General features: G+C 39.7%; 1 protein-coding gene across 2 annotated transcripts in view; it reads right to left on the bottom strand.

The window, feature by feature from the left end:
* Positions 1-336: 336 nt before the first annotated feature.
* The window catches only part of fbxo41 (F-box protein 41), a 47,003-nt gene continuing 25,434 nt past the window's right edge, over positions 337-21,905 (bottom strand). For both annotated transcript variants that reach the window (XM_072385016.1, XM_072385017.1), the window contains exons 4-14: positions 21,243-21,450; positions 14,922-14,995; positions 11,266-11,642; positions 8,222-8,460; positions 7,985-8,100; positions 7,463-7,615; positions 7,238-7,333; positions 7,002-7,120; positions 6,046-6,204; positions 5,742-5,857; positions 337-4,821 (exon numbers count right to left, since the gene is read on the bottom strand). In XM_072385016.1, the coding sequence (XP_072241117.1) occupies positions 4,759-4,821; positions 5,742-5,857; positions 6,046-6,204; positions 7,002-7,120; positions 7,238-7,333; positions 7,463-7,615; positions 7,985-8,100; positions 8,222-8,460; positions 11,266-11,642; positions 14,922-14,995; positions 21,243-21,450 (1,720 nt within the window). In that variant the 3' untranslated portion in view covers positions 337-4,758. The remainder of the gene's footprint in view (positions 4,822-5,741; positions 5,858-6,045; positions 6,205-7,001; positions 7,121-7,237; positions 7,334-7,462; positions 7,616-7,984; positions 8,101-8,221; positions 8,461-11,265; positions 11,643-14,921; positions 14,996-21,242; positions 21,451-21,905) is intronic.

The following is a 21,905-nucleotide window of genomic DNA, read 5'->3' as shown; positions in this document are numbered from 1 at the left end:
TTTGTCACTAGGAATGGCAAATTTTTCTTTCAAAGGTACAAACAAGAAGGTCGGGAAAATGTAGAGATTTTAATGGTACAACCGATAAAGATTCAGCTTGAGTGGCAACACATTTGTACCTTTTTGGAATCATTCAGGTATCTTGATTTCTTAATGTGTAGTTTTGTTCAACTTTAGCTTGTAAAATGGGAATTCAACAGAAACATGTTTCCAGTGCCACTGACCCTCGTTCGGATTTTCATATGAATCGGACTCTGCAAATCTTCAGCTCGATTAATGTCTAAAACTAAATAAATAGAGATACCCTTATCAAATCATCAAATAGATAAAGAGCAATTACAATTTAAAGCAGTTTTATTGATGACAACAAATGAGTGAAAATGAGTTCTGAAACATTCCCATCTACTGCAGTCATCATAGAAGGCTGATCATTCTTTTTGGGAAAGCGTTGTTAGACAACAGATTTCATTTAGTCTCCACAGCAAAAAGGATGAAAGTTCGTGGATCAACTTTCAACAGCAGTCAGAATTGGAAATAAAACAAACAAAAAAAAAAAATTAAAAACCAAACACTTCTTTTCCCCGTTAAGTGTTGAGGTAATGTGTAAAACACTGTTCAGATAGTTGGACAGAGTACAATCATTCATATGTAAAATATGTACACGGGAGTACATACATAAGCACTCAAACAAGGTTTTCTATTGCACATTAAGATGAGCTGGTGCAACTGCGACAGGGGATCCTCAATTAAAAGATGGAATAAACATGTGAGTGGGAAAACATCTTAATTCAGATGACGTTTTTAAACTTTTACTAAACCAGGTAGACATTTGGAGATGGAAGCCAAAAAGTTATTCCAGTGTAGCTGGCACCTCTAATCTGCATGTTGAGAGCGTACAGACCACGCAGCATCCGCAGCAGGTCCGTTTTCCCAACAATGCAAGGGTACTGATTTTATGAGCATGACATTTACAGTGTACTGCTGACGCAAAAAACAGAGACTGCAACAAATACAAAGCTGAGCATAAGGTCATAATGGCAACCTAAAAAGCACTTGAATGTAGTTTAATCAGTTTCAATATTCAACCTCCCAATCATCGAGAGATACTGCATGACAGATGATGTAGAGAGAAGTAAGACAAACAGTTTTCTGATTATAGATTTGGGAGCTGTCACAGCGTTTCCAAAGTCTTCCTCTCAGGGAATCCAACATGCAAGTTCCACATCAGCGGACGCTGACGGATGTTGTGCCAACAGAAACTTCTGACTAAGCTGATGACCAATGGGCCGAGGACAGTGTTCAAGAAAAAAGTGCATCATATAATACTGAGAAACATTAAAAACAACACTCTTATAATAAACATCTGAAATATCTATTTCTCTTTTCTTTTTTTTTTTTCGTATAGTGCAACAACAGACAGGATAAAATAAAGAGAAACGTTATTATTAACCTGCAGGCAATCAAAGCTCTTTAAACATCTAATAATTTTCTTGCCACAGTAGCAGAACATTTAAGAAGGCAACTTAATGATTGATGCATGAACACAAACATGCCAACATTATACACAGCGCTCTTTTTATAGAAATAAATAGCTGAATTATCATCTTTATCCTCTTCTTAAATAATCTCCATCTCTATATGACTCTGATGCACATTTAATATAAAGTATCTAATACACAACTGCAATTTCAACACTTACTGTTATACATAATATAATTCTCTAGGTTTCGTTCAACTTTGGAGAGAAAATTCTTACAGAATGAAGACCTGTAAACCTCAAACTGTTCCATTCAGAAGTATGACCTTAATATATCATGTCAACACCACATGTTGATCCTTTTTTCATGTTTTTCTTTTTTTTCCCCGTTTTTTTCTACAAACATTATGTACAGAGTAGTTGATAACGAAGGCAGGATTGTCGAAAAACTTAAAATCAGCAAGTGCTTTGTGTTTTCTCCATTGTGTTGACAAAGCGGCTCTCCTTTCCCACAAACTTATGTCCTTCAGTTAAAGCGAGCAGATAATCGATACCAGCGTGGGTTAATAATATGCAGTGCTGGAGGAGCACGATGAAATGGATACCCGCAACTCTTCCCACATCATGCCCACAATAAGGATTTTACACTTCTTCTAAGTATTCCTAACAATGTGACCAAAAACAGAAGTTTTGTTAGAAACTTGAGTCTTGCTCTGTTAAAACCTGTGACAGAGAACTGGTGTAAGGAAATGGGTGGTTGGCTTGTGGCAAATAAGCCTGTAGTATTACTTGCTTTGAAACTTGTTAGAAAACTGATGTGGTTGTTATGAACTGAAGGTATATTTCACTTTCATAAAGTCGGGGGGAGAGGGCTGAATGAGAGAAATTCAAGTTTTTGGTCCATAGTGTGCATCACCTTAAAAATGATAAATGAAAATGCGAGATCCTGCCTCTCCATAATGTGATTCTTTTCAGGTCCTACATATCTGGTAAACGCAAACATCTTTTAAGTAATATTTAAAATTCTTTTAAGAGGAGTTGTGTAAATGACTTACGAGCAGTCAGACAGCGGTCCGAGCTTTGTCAGTTTTGAGAATCAGAAGCAAATCCTGGTGGGTAGATAAGATGATAAGCCTAGATAAAAGCTATTCAGAAGGTGGTTCGAAGAGACACTATTGTGCATTTTTACACCACGTCACCTCTGGAACAGACAGTTGTTTATTTATGGTGTCACTACATTATCTTAACCAAAGACATGTCCGAAGCAGAGGTGATGTGATGTAAAAACCCACAAAATGTTTGTGAAAACAGCTTTGACATTTTTGTGATATCAGAGTTGTTGCAGCTTTTTGCTTATACGCATACACTGAGTACTGTCATAATAATCTTGCTGCATGACTACAGTAACCACTGACACAGCAAAAGCTAACCATCTGGCTTTCTTTGTCCTTCTTGGTGTTTTCCTGCATAGCTGGACAAATGTTTGCTTCTTCAAGAGCTGAATGTCATCCAAAGATTTTGCTCCAATAGATCCAATTTCAGATTTTTTTTCTTAATATAATCTTCTCAATGGTTATATGATAAACAAATGTGATGTTTTCTGGTCTTTTTGATACAAATAACACACAAAAATAAATCTATGTGCAGTGGGCAGTCAAGTTCAGATGAAAGTCGACCGGTAAGACCTTTGACTGAATCAGAATTGAATCAGAACTGAACAACATGGAAGCACTCTGACCGCTGTCTACTGTAGTTAAGACAAAGACGACTCACAAGTTCCTAAAAAACAAACAAAAAGAGAAACAGAATATCCCTTTAACCCTCAAACTGTAGCCCAGATTTTTCAGTTAACAATCAAAGCTAAACTGAGACAATCCCCAGATCACAAGAATACTTTTTTCAGTGGGTATTGCTGATCATACTTTGCTAGAATTCCTGTAAAATACGATGAACTGTAGCCATATCGGTTTCCTAATTCTGTGGCAAAGCTCAGGACCTGATGCCTTGGATTTGAGTTCAGAAATGATAATACTTGTTCCATGCAGCAAATGCCACATCACACCAGCTGTGTGTTATTACATGGAACCACCAGCAGAGGGAGGCAGAGGATGTCAGCTGATGAAATTAAGAGCTTGGTCATGAGGAGCCCTGCTGATAGGAATGGCACTGTTAAGTATGAAAACCCAAGTGGAATACAAACACTACAACACCAGTACAAACCTGAACACTTTGTTCTATATGAAACACAACACCTTTTGTTCAGTTAGATTTGCGTCCACTCAAATCAAACTGCATTACTTTAAGTAAGTTTTTTTTAACGGAAGTGATTCAACACCTGCATTGAGTGGTCCCTCTTCCCTCATTAATGGCACATTGGAGAAAACGCTCGCTGGAATAAGAACAGACGCTGTTACAAGTGGCACCGGTAACATCTGTCCTCTGACCAGAGATACGACAATGACCAAATTAGTGATATGGTTCTGTTCACATTAGGAAGCTGAGAATGGTATGAGAGGCGAAATGAATTGCTGCTATGCTATGTCATAAAGACCAGGTCCATGTGTTACAGGGAGGCTGTCTTTACACTCTCCACAGTGCTGGGAGCCGGTGCAGCACATTTCAGTTCAGGGTGGAAGCAGTAAGTGTTCAGAATGTTTCAATATATAGTAGTGCAGACAGGCTGGGCTATTTATTCACTTCCTCATCACTCACACAGACATAAAGCTCCTGTTAACCCTTACATAAGAAGTCAAGATCTCTTGAGAAACACTCGTGGAAAGTACATAGGCTCTATAATGTGTTCCTGCCCATTAGATGTTGGTGCCGAAGGGTATTGTAATCAGTCGTTATGTGGACGCACGCAGTAAAAATGCAGCACTGCCAACAGACTCCAAAGCTCTGAAGAAAGGGATCCGACTATGTGACGACACAGTCCACTTTTATGGTGAAAGTGAATGACAACAGAGAGAGGAATCTGAGAGCTGCTGTTTCTTCAGATTGCAACGTTTAAACTTCATTGGATACCAAGTGCCACTGTAAGTCTAACGACCTCACCAACATGAAGGAGATATTTAGCATATTAGTTTTTCTGTTTCAGATTTGTACTTCTGGAAAATGCACATTGAGCCTCGGCCCTTATTCATCATGGGGATCTTGTCTTGCTTGTGTTGGTGCAGCAAATGCATTCAACCCCAGGAGGTGGGCTCAAACCAGCTGGGTTCTTTAGATCGACTCGAGCCATGACTGCGCCTCTCAGAGATTTGAAGACTGCATAAAAGGTGTTAGCAGAGACTGTCGGCTTTCACATGGAGGATTTTGGAGAAGCCAGGTCTCTTCCTCAGAGCCTGAGAGAAAAAAAGACAAAAGAAAAAAGGAGAGATAGAAAGAATATTTGGCACTCAGATATTTAAAGGATTAGGGTTGTTCTAATGACCAGTGTCTCATCATGCTTTTTACATTCTGTTTGTTCCATCAGCATTGAGTGTACACAACAGCTAAAGCACAGAGGTGCAGCAGCTTAAGCATGACTGTGTGGCTCCCTATGCTCATCAGTTTTAAAGAGGTGATTTGGCTGAACGGCAAACTCTCTTTGCACAACAGGCTTCAAAGGGGAGGGATAAAAGTGACTCACAGATGTTTGCACCTTTTGGAGAGGTCGCTGCCGTGAGCCACCTCTCTATCTTGACTGTAGCATACCGCAATCTGACTCATCAAAACAAACACAACCAAAAACTGGTTTTGCAAAGCCTTTTATATCTCCGATCGTGAGTGGTCAGCCACAAAAACACTCTCACAAAAAGCCTCTGCTTCAGTGGGTAAGCAGCAGCACATCCACAAACAATCATCCCTGGGACTTTAAGGAGTGAATCATGGTTTTATTGTCATAAAAATAAATGCATTGTACCCACTTCACAACAGGACATGATTGCTAAAAACAGAAAATAAACGCCCAACAAAGTCCTGAGCAAAACGGAGTTAGGGCAGCTAACTACTCTGTTAGCCTTTACATTCACACAGTTGACAATGCAATGGATGAATGGTGATGTAATAGATGAAACGGTGACCCAAAATGAGGCCTGCATGTGGTGTTGAGAGATAACAATTTGTTTGTTTTCACTACACCAGAAATTTTCTCTGACAATCACAAAGTTCATTTAGAAGAAATATTAAGGTTGTCTGGAACTTGATTTGGTACTATGATGGTACTTTATCATCAATGTGAAATCAGTGCATGTGCGGGGTGTGCTGTGAGAGATGATGTTACCTGCAGCTTGTTGACCATCTCATCAAACAGTTTTCTTGCTTCTGGGCTATTGGGGTCCTCAAAGTAGTCTTCTATTCCAATCTGAACCACAATGGACTTAAGATTGCGGCAAACACCTGCACGATTGGATGAAGGATTCAAGGAGCATTAATATAAGACAGATCTGAGTTTTCTTTGATTTCAAGATACATTAATGAAACGTTAAAGTGCTAAAACTTTATGTGATATTCTTGCAATATGTGAAGCAGGAGGCAGTAACTTTGCTCTGTGTTCTACATACGTTTTCAGGAGGTTTAATACTCACTGTTGAAGTGCAGCAGGGCTTTTGGGGTGACTGGCGTGGAGGTGAGGACCAGCATCTCGAGACCCTTCAGACCCTCTCTGCAAACCTCTGCTGCCACCTCCTGGTTGATTTCACTCACATGGTCCAACTCTAACACCTGCAGGCGCATGCAGTTTCTTGCTGCACAGATGGGGAAGATAAAGTGGGAGGGAGACAAAAATAATACAAAGCAAAGGTTATGCTGGGAAATAATGAATGAGCTTGAGAAAACTGTAACAAGCAAATAGCAAAGTTGAGAAGAAAGCTGCCGCCAGTGACAGGCTGTGCTCAACAGCAGATATCCAGTGAGTCAAACTATGCTTAAACTAACAGCTGCAGCTGATAAATGTGAATATATTTTTTCTAACTGAAGCCAAGACAAGCAAAGGAAGGCAACAATGAACTTCAGTCATACGTAGTAAAATCATGCCTCATGACTAGATTAAAGTTAATTAGCGTTAAGATTTGCCTTACAACACGTGTCTTAGATAATAGTTCTTAAAAAAGAAGACAGAGAACTGTGTTTGACTGGATTGAGGAGTTTGACTGTGAAACAGGATTTCACACTTTCTACTCCGGATTTTAGGGCTGCTCTAAAATCAGAGGTCCATGAAGGAGTGGTAACCAATGCAGATGATATAAGGCGAGCAAAAGGCGACTCAACCCATAAAATAGCAATTTTATATATCAGACATTAAGTCACTTGAACTGATCTGAGATCTGCAAATCAGCTTTCCCAGCAGGCATAACCGCCAGTACCTCAGAGCAGAGAACGCTGCTTGTTTTCTTATGATTTTAAAAAACAATTTGATTCAGTTGGTTATCATTTTCATCACTCTTTTTCTTTTTTTTTTTAAATGCAATTTATTTCTGCCTTGCTCTGACTTTAAAGTAGACTCTGGTGTAAGTAAACCCATCGGTTTATGTTGCATATTTACCCAGTGAAGCCAGTCCCTGAATCCCACATCCAGCTCCACCCACACCAAGAGCACGGAGGTGTGGCCAGCATCTCCCAATCGTCTGCAGACATCGGTTACTGAAGCGAGCAGGTTGTTGGCTGAAGAAAAACCCAAACAACTCACTGAATATGCAGTCGATAATTTGCTGTTATGCTCAAGCTTTTGGTTACAAATAGTAAAAAAAAAGAGATCCTGTATATTCTTCCATATATTACCAAGGGTGTAGAGGTGCCACCTGCAGAGAAATAATGTCTCTACAACCTGCCCCAAGGGCCCAGATCACCTCCTGACCAACTGGATCTGTGGCACTCCTGGAAGAAAACAAATACAACTTTATTGTAAAATCATGTACAGCATTAGAAACACCAGCATCTATGACTGAGGGAGTGGTTTCAAAGTTGAAAGTTTCAAAAGATTTTGGATCTGTTGTGTTGTTCTACCTGTACGTCACGGCCTGGAGGGCTCGGCAGTAGCAGCTGGCCAGCCAAAGGGAGCGATCAGTCAGCAGGTTTGGGCAGTGAGAAATCTTCAGAATTAGCAGGTTACTTCCTGTGGCCTTTAACAACGCCTCCAGACCTTCTTCAAGACAGCCACTTCGATAGAAATTAAATGGAAGGTCAAGAGAAAGAGCCAGACAGAGAAGAGGAAGTAATTCTTCGGGTCCTTCTGAACTTCCTACTGAAACAGCACATCTATCATGTGCAGCACATGACAAAAATGCTTCTCTTATTTCTGCAGCATTGAATGCCAGAAGTTTATTTTTGTGTCTGCACAATTTAAGAGCGCCTTATGAAACATAACTTTTAAGTCTTTTACACAAACAACCTCACTTTCTCAACTGGTATCACCATCATTTGATATGTTATTCAGCTGGACAGTTCACAAAGCAATGCTCTTGAATAAATCAAAGTTAAGTTACAAGGCAATAATTGTCGCTGTAACAGCCTGCCTGTGTGCCTCACCGTGTGCTTTTAAGGTAGTCCTCCTTGGTTTCCTTCTTGCCCCGCTGTCGTGGCTTAAGGTTTTGCAGGATGAGAGAGTGCGTCTGAGTGCACCACTGAGACAAGGTGCACAGGAACTAAAAATAAAGAGATGAAAAGCTATTGCCACAAAAATGACACTCGCTGCTCCTTACACCTCTGCTTTGAAAGTGCTTTAGACAACAAAACAAACATGACAACTAGACACGGACAATCCACCTTGGAAGAAATGCGAGCGTTCTCTAGCAGCACTCTGGTCCACACAGCTGGGTGGCGGGCCACAAACCTCCAGTTGCGGCAGACCTCGGCGGCTCTCAGCAGGGTTTTAGTATCCAGGTAGGTGAAGATGCAGAAGAGGGCTGCACGCATCTTTAGGATCTCTGGGCTGATCACCTCGTTGGATTTGGATGGGCTCTTTTCATGGCGGCATTGTTTGGTGTAGACCCCTTCCGACCGACCTGTAGGGAGGAAAAAAGTCTCTAAAACCTTTTACGCAGTTACTCTCATGATCTGTAATAGGACTATTTGATCCACATGCCTGCCACTAACACACAGGGAATACCAAATTATGTAACTGACGCTATATATGAACACACAAAATTCAATATACAATACACATAATTAGGTTCACAAAAATTTGGAAAGTGACATCTTAGCTGCGTCCCAAAACATGATGACGCAGTTATAAAAGAAATGTGAGCACAGAGGGCAGACTGCTTTAATTTGAGGGTTTGTCAGTTACAGCTCTTTAATATGTAGAACCCTCTAATTCAAAGCGCTCAAATGTAATTAGGAAAGTGAACATAGGCAAAACTAAACTAAACTAAACTTCATTTCAAACAGTTGTCAAGAAGAGTTGTCCTTTTCAGTCAATGAAATCATGAACAATCAAAGAATGGGTTTCCTCCTTTCTGATGCTTTGCCAGCCATTTACCACAGTTGTAGTCATCTGCTGTGTGATAGTCTTTCTGCCCTCAGTTTTGTCTTCAGCAAATAAAATCCAGCTCTCTTCGTTGAAATCAGGCAATTGACCCGACTGCTGCAGATTAATTCTATTCTTTACCCTAAAAGAAAGCTCTTTAATAGCTTTGCAGTATGTTGTGGGTCATTGTCCATGCTGTGGATTTCTATCCTATCGACTTGTTACTGAATCTGAGCAGACATTATGTTCTTACATAATGTCTGTCCTCTGCCACATCATCAAAAAGCATAAATGGCACAGTGCCTTATGGAGCCATGAGCACTCATGTGATGACCCTGTCTGGAGTTTTACAGTAGAAGATTTATGCTTAGGACCAAGTCTTCCTCTTACTTTTTTTCATCCAATCATTCTGGTTCTGGCAAATCTTAGTTTAATCTGTCCAACGAATGCTGACCCATAACATCTCATGCTTTTACATACTTTTTTTCTTTTAGGCAAAGTCTTTGTTTTCTTGAGGCTTTTGAATAGTTTGCGCCTTGCGATGCTACAAATTTGCTCTTGTTAAGTCTTTTCTTTATGTTAGTCTTGGCTGGATGTTGTGAAGGGGTTTTCGTTGCCATGGAGAGAATACTACCATTGTACAACACCTCTGGGTGTTTCTTATGTTGCTGAGCTCACCGTTGCATTTGTTTTTCCCAGAATTTACCAACTGTAAAGTTGGATTTTCTATTTTTCCTGACCAAAAAATATTTTTCTTGTATCAAAAGCTTATTTGACTGCATGTTGCTGGTTAGCAGAGACAATTTCTACATGGAAGCAGCACACTGAATCAACTCCATGACTTTGACTTGCTTATCTATGAAGACCGAATTAAGAAATAGCAATGTCTGTCTATAGCAGCCTTTGAGTCAACTGTCTAATTACAACTGAGTAACTGATGAAAAAAAAAACACCAAAACAATTACACATATTAAAAAGTTGTAATTTCTTAAGTAATTCTTTCATCCAATGTTGAAAAGAAATTCGTCACATGGTGGCGCCAACCTTCAACCAAAAAGAAATACACATCTTGTCTATTACTATCAACTGGCTTATACAATGTGTCCAATCTGAGCCTGGCTTATCCCTCCCAGAAAGATTGCTCCTACATGACTCACTTCATCCTTGGCCTTGGAAGGCGTCTGCTCACAGCTATCAGGGCTGTGAACCAGTGCTTGCTTTTTCACTCTCTTTCACTTTCTCTCTCTCTGTCAAACACACACACACACAGACAAACACGCACACCACCTACACTCAAGATTGCTAAATGAACTAAAAAAGCCAAGCTGTGTGTTAGATGATGAGACAGAAACTGTGCTTGCAGATACATACCATCCAATAAACCCTGGCAGAGACTCTCTCAATAAGGAGAACTACGTCAGTGTGCAGGGATGCCAGTAACATGTGAAGTGTTATGTGATAGAAATCTTTTCAACTAATGGGGAGCTCAGTTGTTATTTTGTCGCAAAGCTCTGTCCCAATGTGACTACATCCCAGCGAGCATTAAAACCTGACAGCAGTAAAAAAAACAAAAAAAACATTGAGAGTGTAAGGATGCTGGCAGAGCACGTTGAAAACAGAGAAATGCACATCTGTGTTGCAGCTGAGCTGTCCAGGAAAGACGGGCTATCTAACACACACGAATCTTAATACGAAAAGTGAGCTTAAGAAAAAGGGGAATTGAGACTGTATAAAACTCAGATGCTGCCGTGCACAGGCAGACAGAGCAAGAAGAGAAGAGAAATGGCAACAAAATAGGACTAAAGCTTTCTTTTAGCCACAGCAGATGGAACCAAATACCTAAATTTTAACTGCACTCCAATTACACAGTAACTGAATGTCTGGTCAATGATCATATCATTTAGATTCGCTTATCTTAAAGTTTTATTTCATTTTGTTTTATTCTGTGCAATTCATTTGACTTTTTCGTACATATGTTTGATACATGTTTGTTATATATATATATATATATATATATATATATATATATATATATGTATATAGTGCCTGGGAAAAGTTGGGACAGACCTACAAATTTGTTTTGAAAGACTGTGGCTTTAAATCACTTTGATATGTCATGTGCATGGCATTAATGAGGCCTCTATTTTTTGTGTCTTAAGACTGAACCTCACTCACTTTGTAGAATGGGCTCTGGTAAGTGACAAAGCAGGAGATCAGAATCCAACGCCTGTCTAATGGGTTTAATGGTCTGAGATACTGGCTTGATATGCGAGATACAATGTGTGGAATTCTAAGAGTAATCCCTCTTGCTGCTCTCAACAATTTCCCATACAGCTGTTACCTGTGTTTGGGCGGTATGCTGCCCGGCTGTGGTGAGGATAGGGCAGGGCAGACTGCTGGACTTCAGCCACAGCTCTCCTCTCTTGCTCCCACATCTCCACTTCAGATTCGGTAGTTCGGGAGCCCACGTCTGATACGTCTCCCTCCTCGCCTTCGGTGCTGTTCCGATAAGGTCGCCGCTGCCAGTTCTGGATAGCCTGTTTACGAAGACCCCAGTTTCTTGATCCACATCCGGGGGAGCGCTCATAACCCCCCTCGTTCATCCGGCACTGCATATAGTACTGCGCCTCCGGGCAATCTTCCATGGGATGCATCTCGACACTGTCACTGTCGTAACCTCCAGAGCCCTGTGAGACGGACTTGATTCTCCCTGATGCTCTGCAGCAGAACAGAGGGTATGGATCTATTCATATAGTTGATTTTTTTTCTTTTTTAATTTGAAAATCAAACACATTTCAAATCCCAACCTCAAAATTAATTTTAGTCTGAGTAAATACCAAAATGTATCAATAAAAACATAGTTATCTTCATCATATTTTGTGGAACGAGAGTGATAAATGTTAAACTCAGTAACACTCTACCGTTTGTTAAATGTGAAGCAGCAGATTAAAGCCAGTGCAAAGGTAACTGAATCCACTAACACTTCTGAGGTTTCCTATTTTACACAGAAAATCACTGTAAACATGAGAGATTGTGATTTTAAGGGGTTAAGCGAAGGAATGTTTCTTGGCCGGGCACAGTCGCCATAAGGTTGCCAGGCAACCAGTGGAAACTGACGGTGCCAAGACAAGTAATATTTTTCTAAATGTTGGCAAAACCACAATCTGTAAGACTACATGAGGCACATTGCTCCTTGTCTTTTTAGCAGATTAAGATCTGAATTTCACTAACTTTTATTAGTATTCATATTTTGACACTGATTACATATTTTACACCTTTTGACTGAAACAAATGCAGTGAATCACCTATAAAACTAAAATGACCCACCAAAATTAAAACAATTTATGACTGACAAGAAGTTGCTTTATAGAGAATTCACAACAGAATCAGAACATCTTTTGTACATCCAAACTGATGCTGTTCTTCAAATGACCTAAAAGTCAACACAACTAATTTACAGGAAACACGTCAGCCTCCATACTATTTTCTTCTTCCTCCTCGTCGTCCTCCTCAGTGTTCACTGCTCTTTTTGTTAATGATATGGAAAGTCAGAGGTTTTGAATGGATCGAGTTAACGCTGAAGCGATGGATTGAACATTTTACTTTGTTGTTTCTAAAAATAAACAAGATAGCTATAAACTGATTCCAATCAATTGATTCCAATTTTACCAGTTGTTATTCGTGGTTTCAGAGTACAGTTTGTATCCAGAATACAAGGAAAATAAATATAAAAACTCAAAAATCAACTCTATAGCCTCCAGTCTTATCTTTCTGAGTGTTCTGTGTACTCATGACACTATTTATACATGCGGCGTCGAGCTATCACTGAAATATGACATGTTGCTGCAAAAGTGATGCACATAGACGGATGATTTTTACAGAAATATCTGTTGAGGTCAAAATCAATAAGTCAAAAAAACCAACCAAAAAAAAAAACGCTGCATACTTGTGAAGATGACCTTTACTTAAACTACGAGCAATAATTTATTTATCCTTGATGAAGAGCTTTTAATAAGTGTAGTAGAAGGCTTTGGGGATTGGACTATGTTGCATGCATGTATGTGTCGTGCCATAAATGATTCAGTGGGGAAGGCCTGACAGTTTCTTAGTGACGTAACAGCAGGAAACACATTAACATACCAACTGGGGATGACAGTTGTGTTAGTCAGAGTACTATGGTACAGCCATGTGCTCTGAAGTTGGCAGCAGAGACCCAGAATACTTCAATCACACCTCATGTAAGCGCGATACCCACCATGCATCTCAGTGCTGCAACTGAATCAGAGTCTGACTAAACTGGAATCTATTACATCTCACATAGTGTTCAACTGTACTACAACCTTCTTTCCAAGAAAAACTGATGTAATAGAAAAAAACAGAATAGCAAATCTCATAAACAAAGATTTTATCAGTAATAAAACAGAAAACATATTTAATGTTAAAAATTAGGCATTTACTCATCCTCATCCTGTATTGTGATGGCAGCAACACATTAAAAAAAAGTTAAGGGATAGTTAAAGGCTGGAAAAGAAAGTGATACTAAAAAGAAAGAGCTAAAGAAACGTTGCAGCTAATTAGGTAAACTGGCAACAGGCCAATAACTTGATTGGATATACAAAGAACACCTTATGGAGGCCGAGTCTCTAAGAGGTAAAGATGGGCAGAGGTTTAGTAATCTGCAAAAAACTGCATTGACAAACTGAGGAGCAAATTCAGAATAATGTTCCTCAATGTAAAATTGAGAAGAGTTAGACTATTCCATCATCTACAGTACATAATAACATCAAATGTTTCACAAAATCTAGAGACATATCTGTGTCCAGGGGACACAGCTACAAAACCACATTAGATGTGCGTTATCTTTAGCCCTCAGGCAGCACTGCACTTTAAAAACTCATGATTTTGCTCTGGATATCACTGCATGGGCTCAGGAACACTTCCAGAAATAGTTGTCTGTGAACACAGTTCACTGTGCCATCCACAAATGCAGGTTAAAGCTCTACAGTGGAAAGAAGAGGCCGTATGTGAAGAGGATCCAGAAATTCTGCCACCTTCTCTGGACCCGAAGCTTATTCAAAATAAGACTGAGGAGAAGTGAAAAGCAGTATTTTGGACAGACAAATACAAATTTGAAATTCTATTCTTTTTGAAAGCCTGAAACTCTATGAAACTGGTAACTTGTAGACCTTAAAAGGCATCAGCAATGTTAAATGGTAGGTACAAGTTTGGTAGGTAGGTACAGGAAAAAGCTCAAACGCATTTTTCATCTCGTACAACAGGCTTCACAGTAGAAGAGTCCAGGTGCTGAGTCCAAAACTTTTACTAAGTGAAAAAAACTGGCTCGTCATAAAACGCAAAGTACAACATAGAAGCCCCAGAACGGATGTGTTGCTGCCATCAAATTCAAGATTAGCATTTTTCTTGATACGAGTCTTACTTACGCAAGTCAACAAAGCTGTAACCATGAAGGTTCCATGATGTGCTTTCAATACCTTTTCAAGGGCCAGTACTCTGGCAACATCTGTGCTTACAAACATTTTCATAAAAGTCAGCCAAGTTGCACCCCAAGGGACACAGCAAGCAAGCACAGTGGATGCTGGTTAAAAGCTCTGTGCCTCCAGTTCCACGTAACTGACAGATTGTGTTTCACTACGGGAGCCCTGACAGTAGTTAAGCACGCCGAGGCACAGTAAATTCGTTCAATAGCCTTAAGCTATAAAATGTCCTGCTGGAGAGTAAAACCAGAGAACACACACTTCACAGTTCCCTAATCATCTGGTGCATGAGTGAAATGACTTATTATAGTGCATGTAATTTGGCACTTAAAAGCTTGGATGGGTTTCCTTTACCAGTTAAAGCACCAGTAAGTAAGACTGTTGTACTTACAAAGCTACATATGGAACAGTGGCTTTCTAGACAAATTATGTTTCAGACCCAAGGTAAAACATGTCTGACTCTGTGCAAATGTGGCCTCGGAGCAGTGTGGTGCTGACCTACCCTGTGCTGGGGGAGGAACGCCTCTCCGACACTTGGTACATTCCCCGAGTGCTCCCAGAGATGCTGGAGTTTCTCTGAAGAGAAGCAAGTCAAGACAGACAGAGTATTTCTCATTTTACAACCACATATGACAAACTTAGTTATTCCTCCCATGAAAATATAAAAGGAATTCACAACCGAAATGGAATAAAATCATAGTTACGAAACAGCAGCCTATTTGCACTCTCTCTGACAGCTGAGATTTTTTTGTCATACAGAATACAATCAAGGCTGAAACGAACAAAACATCTGTTCTTTTAATTAAAGACATTTAGCATGGTTTAGTGCTTTGATTGTGTCATTTCATATCTTGTATCAAGATTTGAGCTTGCACTGTACAACTGAACACAGCAACATAGTAATGATGAGTGATGACGTGCAAACAGAAGCTTATCAAGACTGACAGAATTACTCTTATCTTGATGGTGACAAGAGAAAATACAATAAACTCTTAAACATGGGGGGGTTGGGGGGTGGGGGGTGAATCCTCAGAGGAGCATGAATAGAACGAGCACATTTCATGTTTATTCTAACGCAACTCTGTTTTGGTCTTTGAAACATACTTGTGAAAAAACTCCAGCTATCTCAAAATAGATTCTGTGTAAATTAGGAATCACCACAGGGAGTTTCTCATGACTTCAGTAGATGGTTTTTAGGACTCAGGGGCTGACAATCACTGGGGAATGAATATGAACAGAACATGCACAGCAAAGGTTTCAGAAAGCCTGTTATTACATGTCAGCATCATGTGTCCGAAGTTGATGTTTTGATTGGAATTAACTGCAGTAAAAACTGCAGACTCACGTTGCGGTTTTTATATCTTTTCTTGAAAGTTACAAGAATGAGCATCTTTATAAACAATGTCCTTAGTGCTACATTGGAACATAAGTGTAATATAAATAAGAAATCATTTTAAAATACATTAATTATCACCTATTACAGTTACAGCAAGTTAGTGAAATGGGATGTGAATGCTTTGTTGAGGCTGCTGATCTAATAAAAACAATCATTCGCCTCAAGAGGTTTAACAGACTGTCCCAAGGGGAGAGGGCCCTAATGGTCCTAATAGTACCCTTGGATTTGCTCTAAGACTATATTGTCAGAATATCTTAACTGGGGAGAATTGGATGCAAAAGTTTGCAAATGGAAACCATGCAGGGCCTGTGATGTAAAGATTTGGTTCTGAAATAAAGTCTACATGTCACGGGGAGCCAGTCAGTGAATGCTGGTGGGGTTTTTTTCGTAAGACGTTGCATTTACAGTTGGTATTGATTAGGAGCATGGCTGCAGTGTTTTGCACAACTGCAAAACCAGAACACGGTAGCTCAGCTAAGACAGGAGCGGTGCAGGATACGTGATTCTAAATCTTTGGCTGAAAGTCCTGATGTGATTTCAGTAATGTTCTGTAGACGCATGTTTGAATATGTTTGCTTTTGGGTAGTTCAAAGCTCAAGGATTGGCCAAAGATTACAACAGGGTCTCTCTGTAAAAGTGAAAACTAAAATATCCTGTTGGTTGCTGCTCTGAAAGCACATATGAATTTGAAATTAATTTGGTCTTAGGTGTGCAATCTAACTCTCACTCGATTTGCCCAAGAACAAATTCCTCTTGTCACTCTTTCACACGTCACTTTGAAGCTGCCTGTGCACTGAAGTGGGAAGTGTTTGCACGAGTGCGTACATATATATATGTGTGTGTGTGTGTGTGAAGCAGTGCCAGGTGGAACTCTTTGTACCAGACCGCCGGCGTGTCGCAGAGGGAAAATGTGCACAAACACAGACACCTCTCTGCTTCTCTTTTTCTCTGCTTTACTCGAACAGCTTGCTTCTGGCCTTCATCCAGTGAAAACCGACTATTCCTGGACAGATTGCAGCGAAGGCTGAACACTGACACGTCTCCAAGAAATGGACGGAATGAAAATGCATTCATCTGAAGAGGTTTGGTCGAAATTCAAGTGTACCTGACCTTGTAGCTCTTCTTCTCTCCCTCTGTTGCATAAAACACAACATCTAATTAAAAGCTGTGCTCCCCTTGTTTCCTGTGCAAAAACACTTTACATTCAGATAAGAATGAATGAGAAAGTGAGCAGGAAACAAGTCACCCATCCCTTCTCTCACTGTCAGTCCTAAAATACCTCTGTGGCTCTAAAACCTGTCTCCTAGGAGATGAGGGCGACCTTGCTGATGCCGGATGGAAAGATGGAGAGTCAGGCTGTGAAGGTGGGTGGCTGGTTGGGACATCTCTGGGCTTCCCTTGACAGCTGAACTAGGTGCCAACCAGTGTGACTCCACATGTGTACTTGTCATTGTGATTATTCACAGCCTTGTTATAATGCGTAAGCATGCAGACATGAAGCCCAAAGATGTTAAAATCCAAAGACAGTATGTCTAAATTGGGGGACTAGTTTGGCTCAGTGATGTGGCTGTCTTAAGAAAGTGAAAAAAAAATGCTTCTCTTGATGATCGGGAAATCTGGATTCTGGTTTGCAAGAAACTGCATTTGAGGGATACTTAAGCCTTATTAGGATTACGTACTGTCTTGTAAAAAAAAGACATTGCTTAGATGTGAAAGTACTCTTTCAGTTCTAATTGTATGTATAAGGACAGAAATCATTTAATAAAATCATCATCTCATGCTTACCAGGTCTTAAGATGAGGTTAATACAACCTCAGATGAACAGCCTCATATGTCATGAACAGCACATGACATATTAAACTGTGGCAGTTTTAATTTAACAAGAACTAAGCCAAAGTGTGTCAGACTCTTGGTACACCCCCATTATTCAGCAGCTTGTAGAACACACTTTACCAGCATAACCTTTATGTAATTGTTTTCTATATGAAGTAATCAGTCTCTCACATCGCAGAGGAGACATTTTGGCACACTCTTCTTCACAATGCTGCTTTAGTTCATTTAGGTTTTCAGGTTTTTGTTTCTTTACAGCTCTCTTTTGAGGTTCCACCACAGCATTTCAATCAGACTGAGGTCTGGACAGGGTGATTGCAACACCTTGATTCTTTACTTTTACGGTGATTATATTATGTTGTCGATTTGCTGCTGTGCTCTGGATCATTGTCCTGTTCCATAACCCAGCTAAAATTTAGCTGTCAGACAGATGGCCTCACTCCTCAAAGAGGAGTTCATGTTTGACTCAGTGCAGAGGTCGTGTAGCTGCAAAACAACTCAAATCATCACCCCTTGACCATCGTGCCAGAAAATTGGTCTGAGGTGTTTAAGCTGATGTTTGGTTTTCACTAAATGCGGTGCATTATAACTAAATATCGACACTTCGGTCTCATCTGTTTAAGGGACATTGTTCCAGAAGTCTCGTGGCTTTGCTCAGTTGTAACTTACAAACTTAAGCTGCGCTGCCATTTTCTTTTTAGAAAAAAGAGGCTTTAAGACTCGTTCAGTCTTTTTCATAGTTGTACTGTCATAAACTTTAAGATTTAACATGCCTGCAGAGGCTGAGTTGTAGCTTTTGGGGTTTTTGCAAGAGAGCTCCATCTCTTTACAGAGGTGAATAAGCAGGTGATTAGCAGCACCAGCCTGTTACTTACTTAGTTATTTCTATGGAAGTAGAAATATGGCAGTAAGAATTAATTTAGATTGTCACACATTCCCCTGCATTTTGGCTTAGTATTGTTGGATAAATAATGACAGCGTGTAATATTTTAGGTGCCGCTGTTCATCAAAGGCTGGATTGACAGTACCTTTTTTAGCACCTGGTAAAAATATTAAAATTAAGAGTGTGCACTTTCTTTTTCACATAACTGTATGTTAACTGACGAGCGACCTATCACCGGCACCCCCAAAATCCTGAATAGGATGATGCGTACATAGAAAATCACTGAATGAATTAATACATTTATATCAGTTATAGTACATATATCTAAAGTTCCTTTATTTCTTTTATTTGCTATACTCCATTTATGCTATTAAGGCTCTGATGAGAGTTAGAACGTATCTCAGATACCATTGTGTGAGAGGCAGGGTACACACTGGACAGGTCACCAGTCCACAGAGCCAACACAAAGACAAGCAAAACCAATAATAATGCATCCTAACGCATAAACCTAACGCGCATGTCTTTGGATGGTGGGAGAAAGTCACTGAAGACCCACACTGGAAAGGGAAGAACATGCAGAGAGGCGCCAACTGATATTTAAAATGAAAGTCAAGAGGCAAAGAGTAAATCTACACCACATCACCTCTGATTACAAATCAAGTAAAAAGCTTCAGAGAGAGAAAGAGTTGGTTTCCATGGAAGCACTTATATTTGCACAATATGAAGCTGTTCACCTCTTTATCCCAAAGGTGATGGATGACTATTTGAGTGGCATTCTAAGAACAGTCTCTGCCTGCTTTTAATTTATTTTATTCATCATTGTTTAATATGGCAAAGCCATGGAGGGAAAGTGGCTTGGCTCAAGTACTGAGACTGGAGGGAAGGAGCTTATTTCCAGTTCCCAGCACAAGAGGCTGCTTCTCATGTAAGTACACTTTCTGGAAAGGACTAACTCTACAGCAGAGCTTCACTATTCCTCCAGATTTAGTGCTGACTACTGTTCAGACAAGCATAAAGTCTCTTGTTTCACCTTGTAAACATAATACCCACTCCTACAATCCCTTTGGCAAGCAAGCATCAGTTTGTAAAGAACACAGAGTTCGCCTGTTTTAATAACCGATCACAGAGATCGGTTCAGGTGTTCCAGAGGCCTGCCGGTGATTAACGTCAACAGTGTGAATCAGTGGTATAAACTACATTTCTTTATTATTATTATTAAATTTATATTACTAAATTTACATTTGTTAGAATCTGTCTTGACTGAAAGATTGTCTGGACTATTAACTGATGTTAGCCTCATTCCTTCAGCATGGTGATACAGTGGACTGTTTTAGCTGAATATGACGGATAAAAGTAGCTGCAGCAAAGTATGTAAGTATGTAACCAAATTCTGAGGATTTCTAGACAAAGATATTGGTGACTGCAGTACAGAATCAGGTGAAGTTAGCAAACACCACCTGTGACATTTTCGGGTATAATTGTACAAACTGTAATTGCTGATATCAGAGCTGAATATGTTTAGATAAGAACATTGGAGTTTTTGTAATATTTTTTCATGCATCTATGCATCTTTTTTTGTTTCTTTTTCTTTTAATTTTAATGATATATGTGTCACATTCCCTTTTTATACAAACAAAGTTTTTAATGTGTAACACTTACTGCTGTGTCTCTTCATTGCAGTTAATTTCCATGCTTATTGTATATAGCTATTAGCTATTTCTTATTTATTCTATTTATTGTTGGGCTTGCACCGGGACCAGAGTAACCAATTTCCTTTCACACCATGTTTTTTAACGTGTCAAAATGACAATAAAGAATCCTTGAATATACTGTTATATTGTATGTCCTTATCGTCCAGCATGTGCGCCTAATATTGCAAATGCTGAAGCAAATCACCAAGGTCAGGTTATAATGTTTTAGAAAATGCAACTTCAGCTTACTTTCTATTGAGAAAAATCAAGAAATATCTCAGCAAGGCTTTGTTTTTTTCAATTTAATGCCGATACAACAAACAAGATGAAAATGATCAACACATGAAGCCGAGGGCACAACAAATGAACTAAAGGACTTCTCAAGCACATCTTTTAAACACACATTTATACACACTCTTATTATCTCTCTGTTTTGGAGCCAAACTGTAAGCTTGAAATCTCAGATCAAATATAACTCACTGAGCATTTCGTTTTATTTTCAGTTTATATGTAAAGAATTCTAGTTGATCACAATTGTATGAAAAACTACACTACAATGCTGCCCTTCAGCTTTGTGGGGCTAAGCAGATCTTTCAGGCATCTTAAGGTATTCATGGTTCAACCTGTGGTGCATTAGAGATGGTAAAACATGAACAAGAAAATTAAATATGAGAGAGAAACAAATCCCAATTTTAAGTAATTAAACTGATGTGTTGGATACAATATGAATAAGTGAGAAGAGTAATATTACATTGTAGCAATTTAAATGTTCTAAAATGAGGTCTGACATTTAATTTCTGTATAATCATGCAGTGCGGGGTTTTTAGGATCATGTATTTCAAAGCATTCGGTATGACGACCAGTGTTAGGACTTATATCTCATCTGCTGAAATAAACAACAGATTATGTCTGACACACTCAAAAACAACTGAACCACAAATACTGAAGAACTGCAGTGCACTGTGCTGTTCTGAGAGGTTTTAGACTTTCACAATGTTCAACTGTATGTTCAAAGATCCAAACCTGGCGTCCAGTGCCCTTTGAGGCCTGCAGGCTACAGCGTCCCAGGCTGCCGTTCGGGGTGGTGCCACAGCTGCTGATGATCTGCAGCTGTTTTTCAGCACGGTCAGCTCGGTCCAACAGCTCCTCAATAAACTGCTGCAGGCGTACCTTTGCATTGGCTTCACGTGCCGCTGTTTCCTGAAGGAACTGGTCAATCTGGGCAACTTCCCTGCAGACACAGGGGTGGAGGAAGCAATATTAATGGGATATTTTCTAAAAGTGAAGGCTATACCCTTATTTAGAAAGCTATACAGCTATAAGACTGTGAGGGGAAAGATGCCAGACATGCCGAGCTCCTGTTGTGACAGGAAGTTACACATTTAGCGTAGATTATTATTCACTGAACAAATGGTCCTTATGCGATTGCGGGACACTTATTTCTGCTTATTTAGAAAAGAAAAATAATTTTTTAATGCATTCATACCAGCTGGTTGGCCTTTTTTGTACAGAACATTTACAAAATGACACTTGTGACACAGAGGGAGAGAGAAAGAGGGAGAAGAAAAACACAAGAGCAGCTGGATGTCTACACCACAGACACAGCAGGGCAAAGTTTCTGTCATTTCAAAGGAGAATCTGTTACCCAGATACAGAGGCAAACAAACCAGGAATTCAGAGAGAAAG

The sequence above is a fragment of the Leuresthes tenuis genome, unplaced genomic scaffold (assembly GCF_036924035.1).
Source record: "Leuresthes tenuis unplaced genomic scaffold, fLeuTen1.0.hap1 SCAF_4, whole genome shotgun sequence".
Classification (NCBI taxonomy): Eukaryota; Metazoa; Chordata; class Actinopteri; order Atheriniformes; family Atherinopsidae; genus Leuresthes; species Leuresthes tenuis.
Note: the sequence above shows the minus strand (reverse complement) of the source record. Positions and strands in the feature narration are given on the sequence as shown.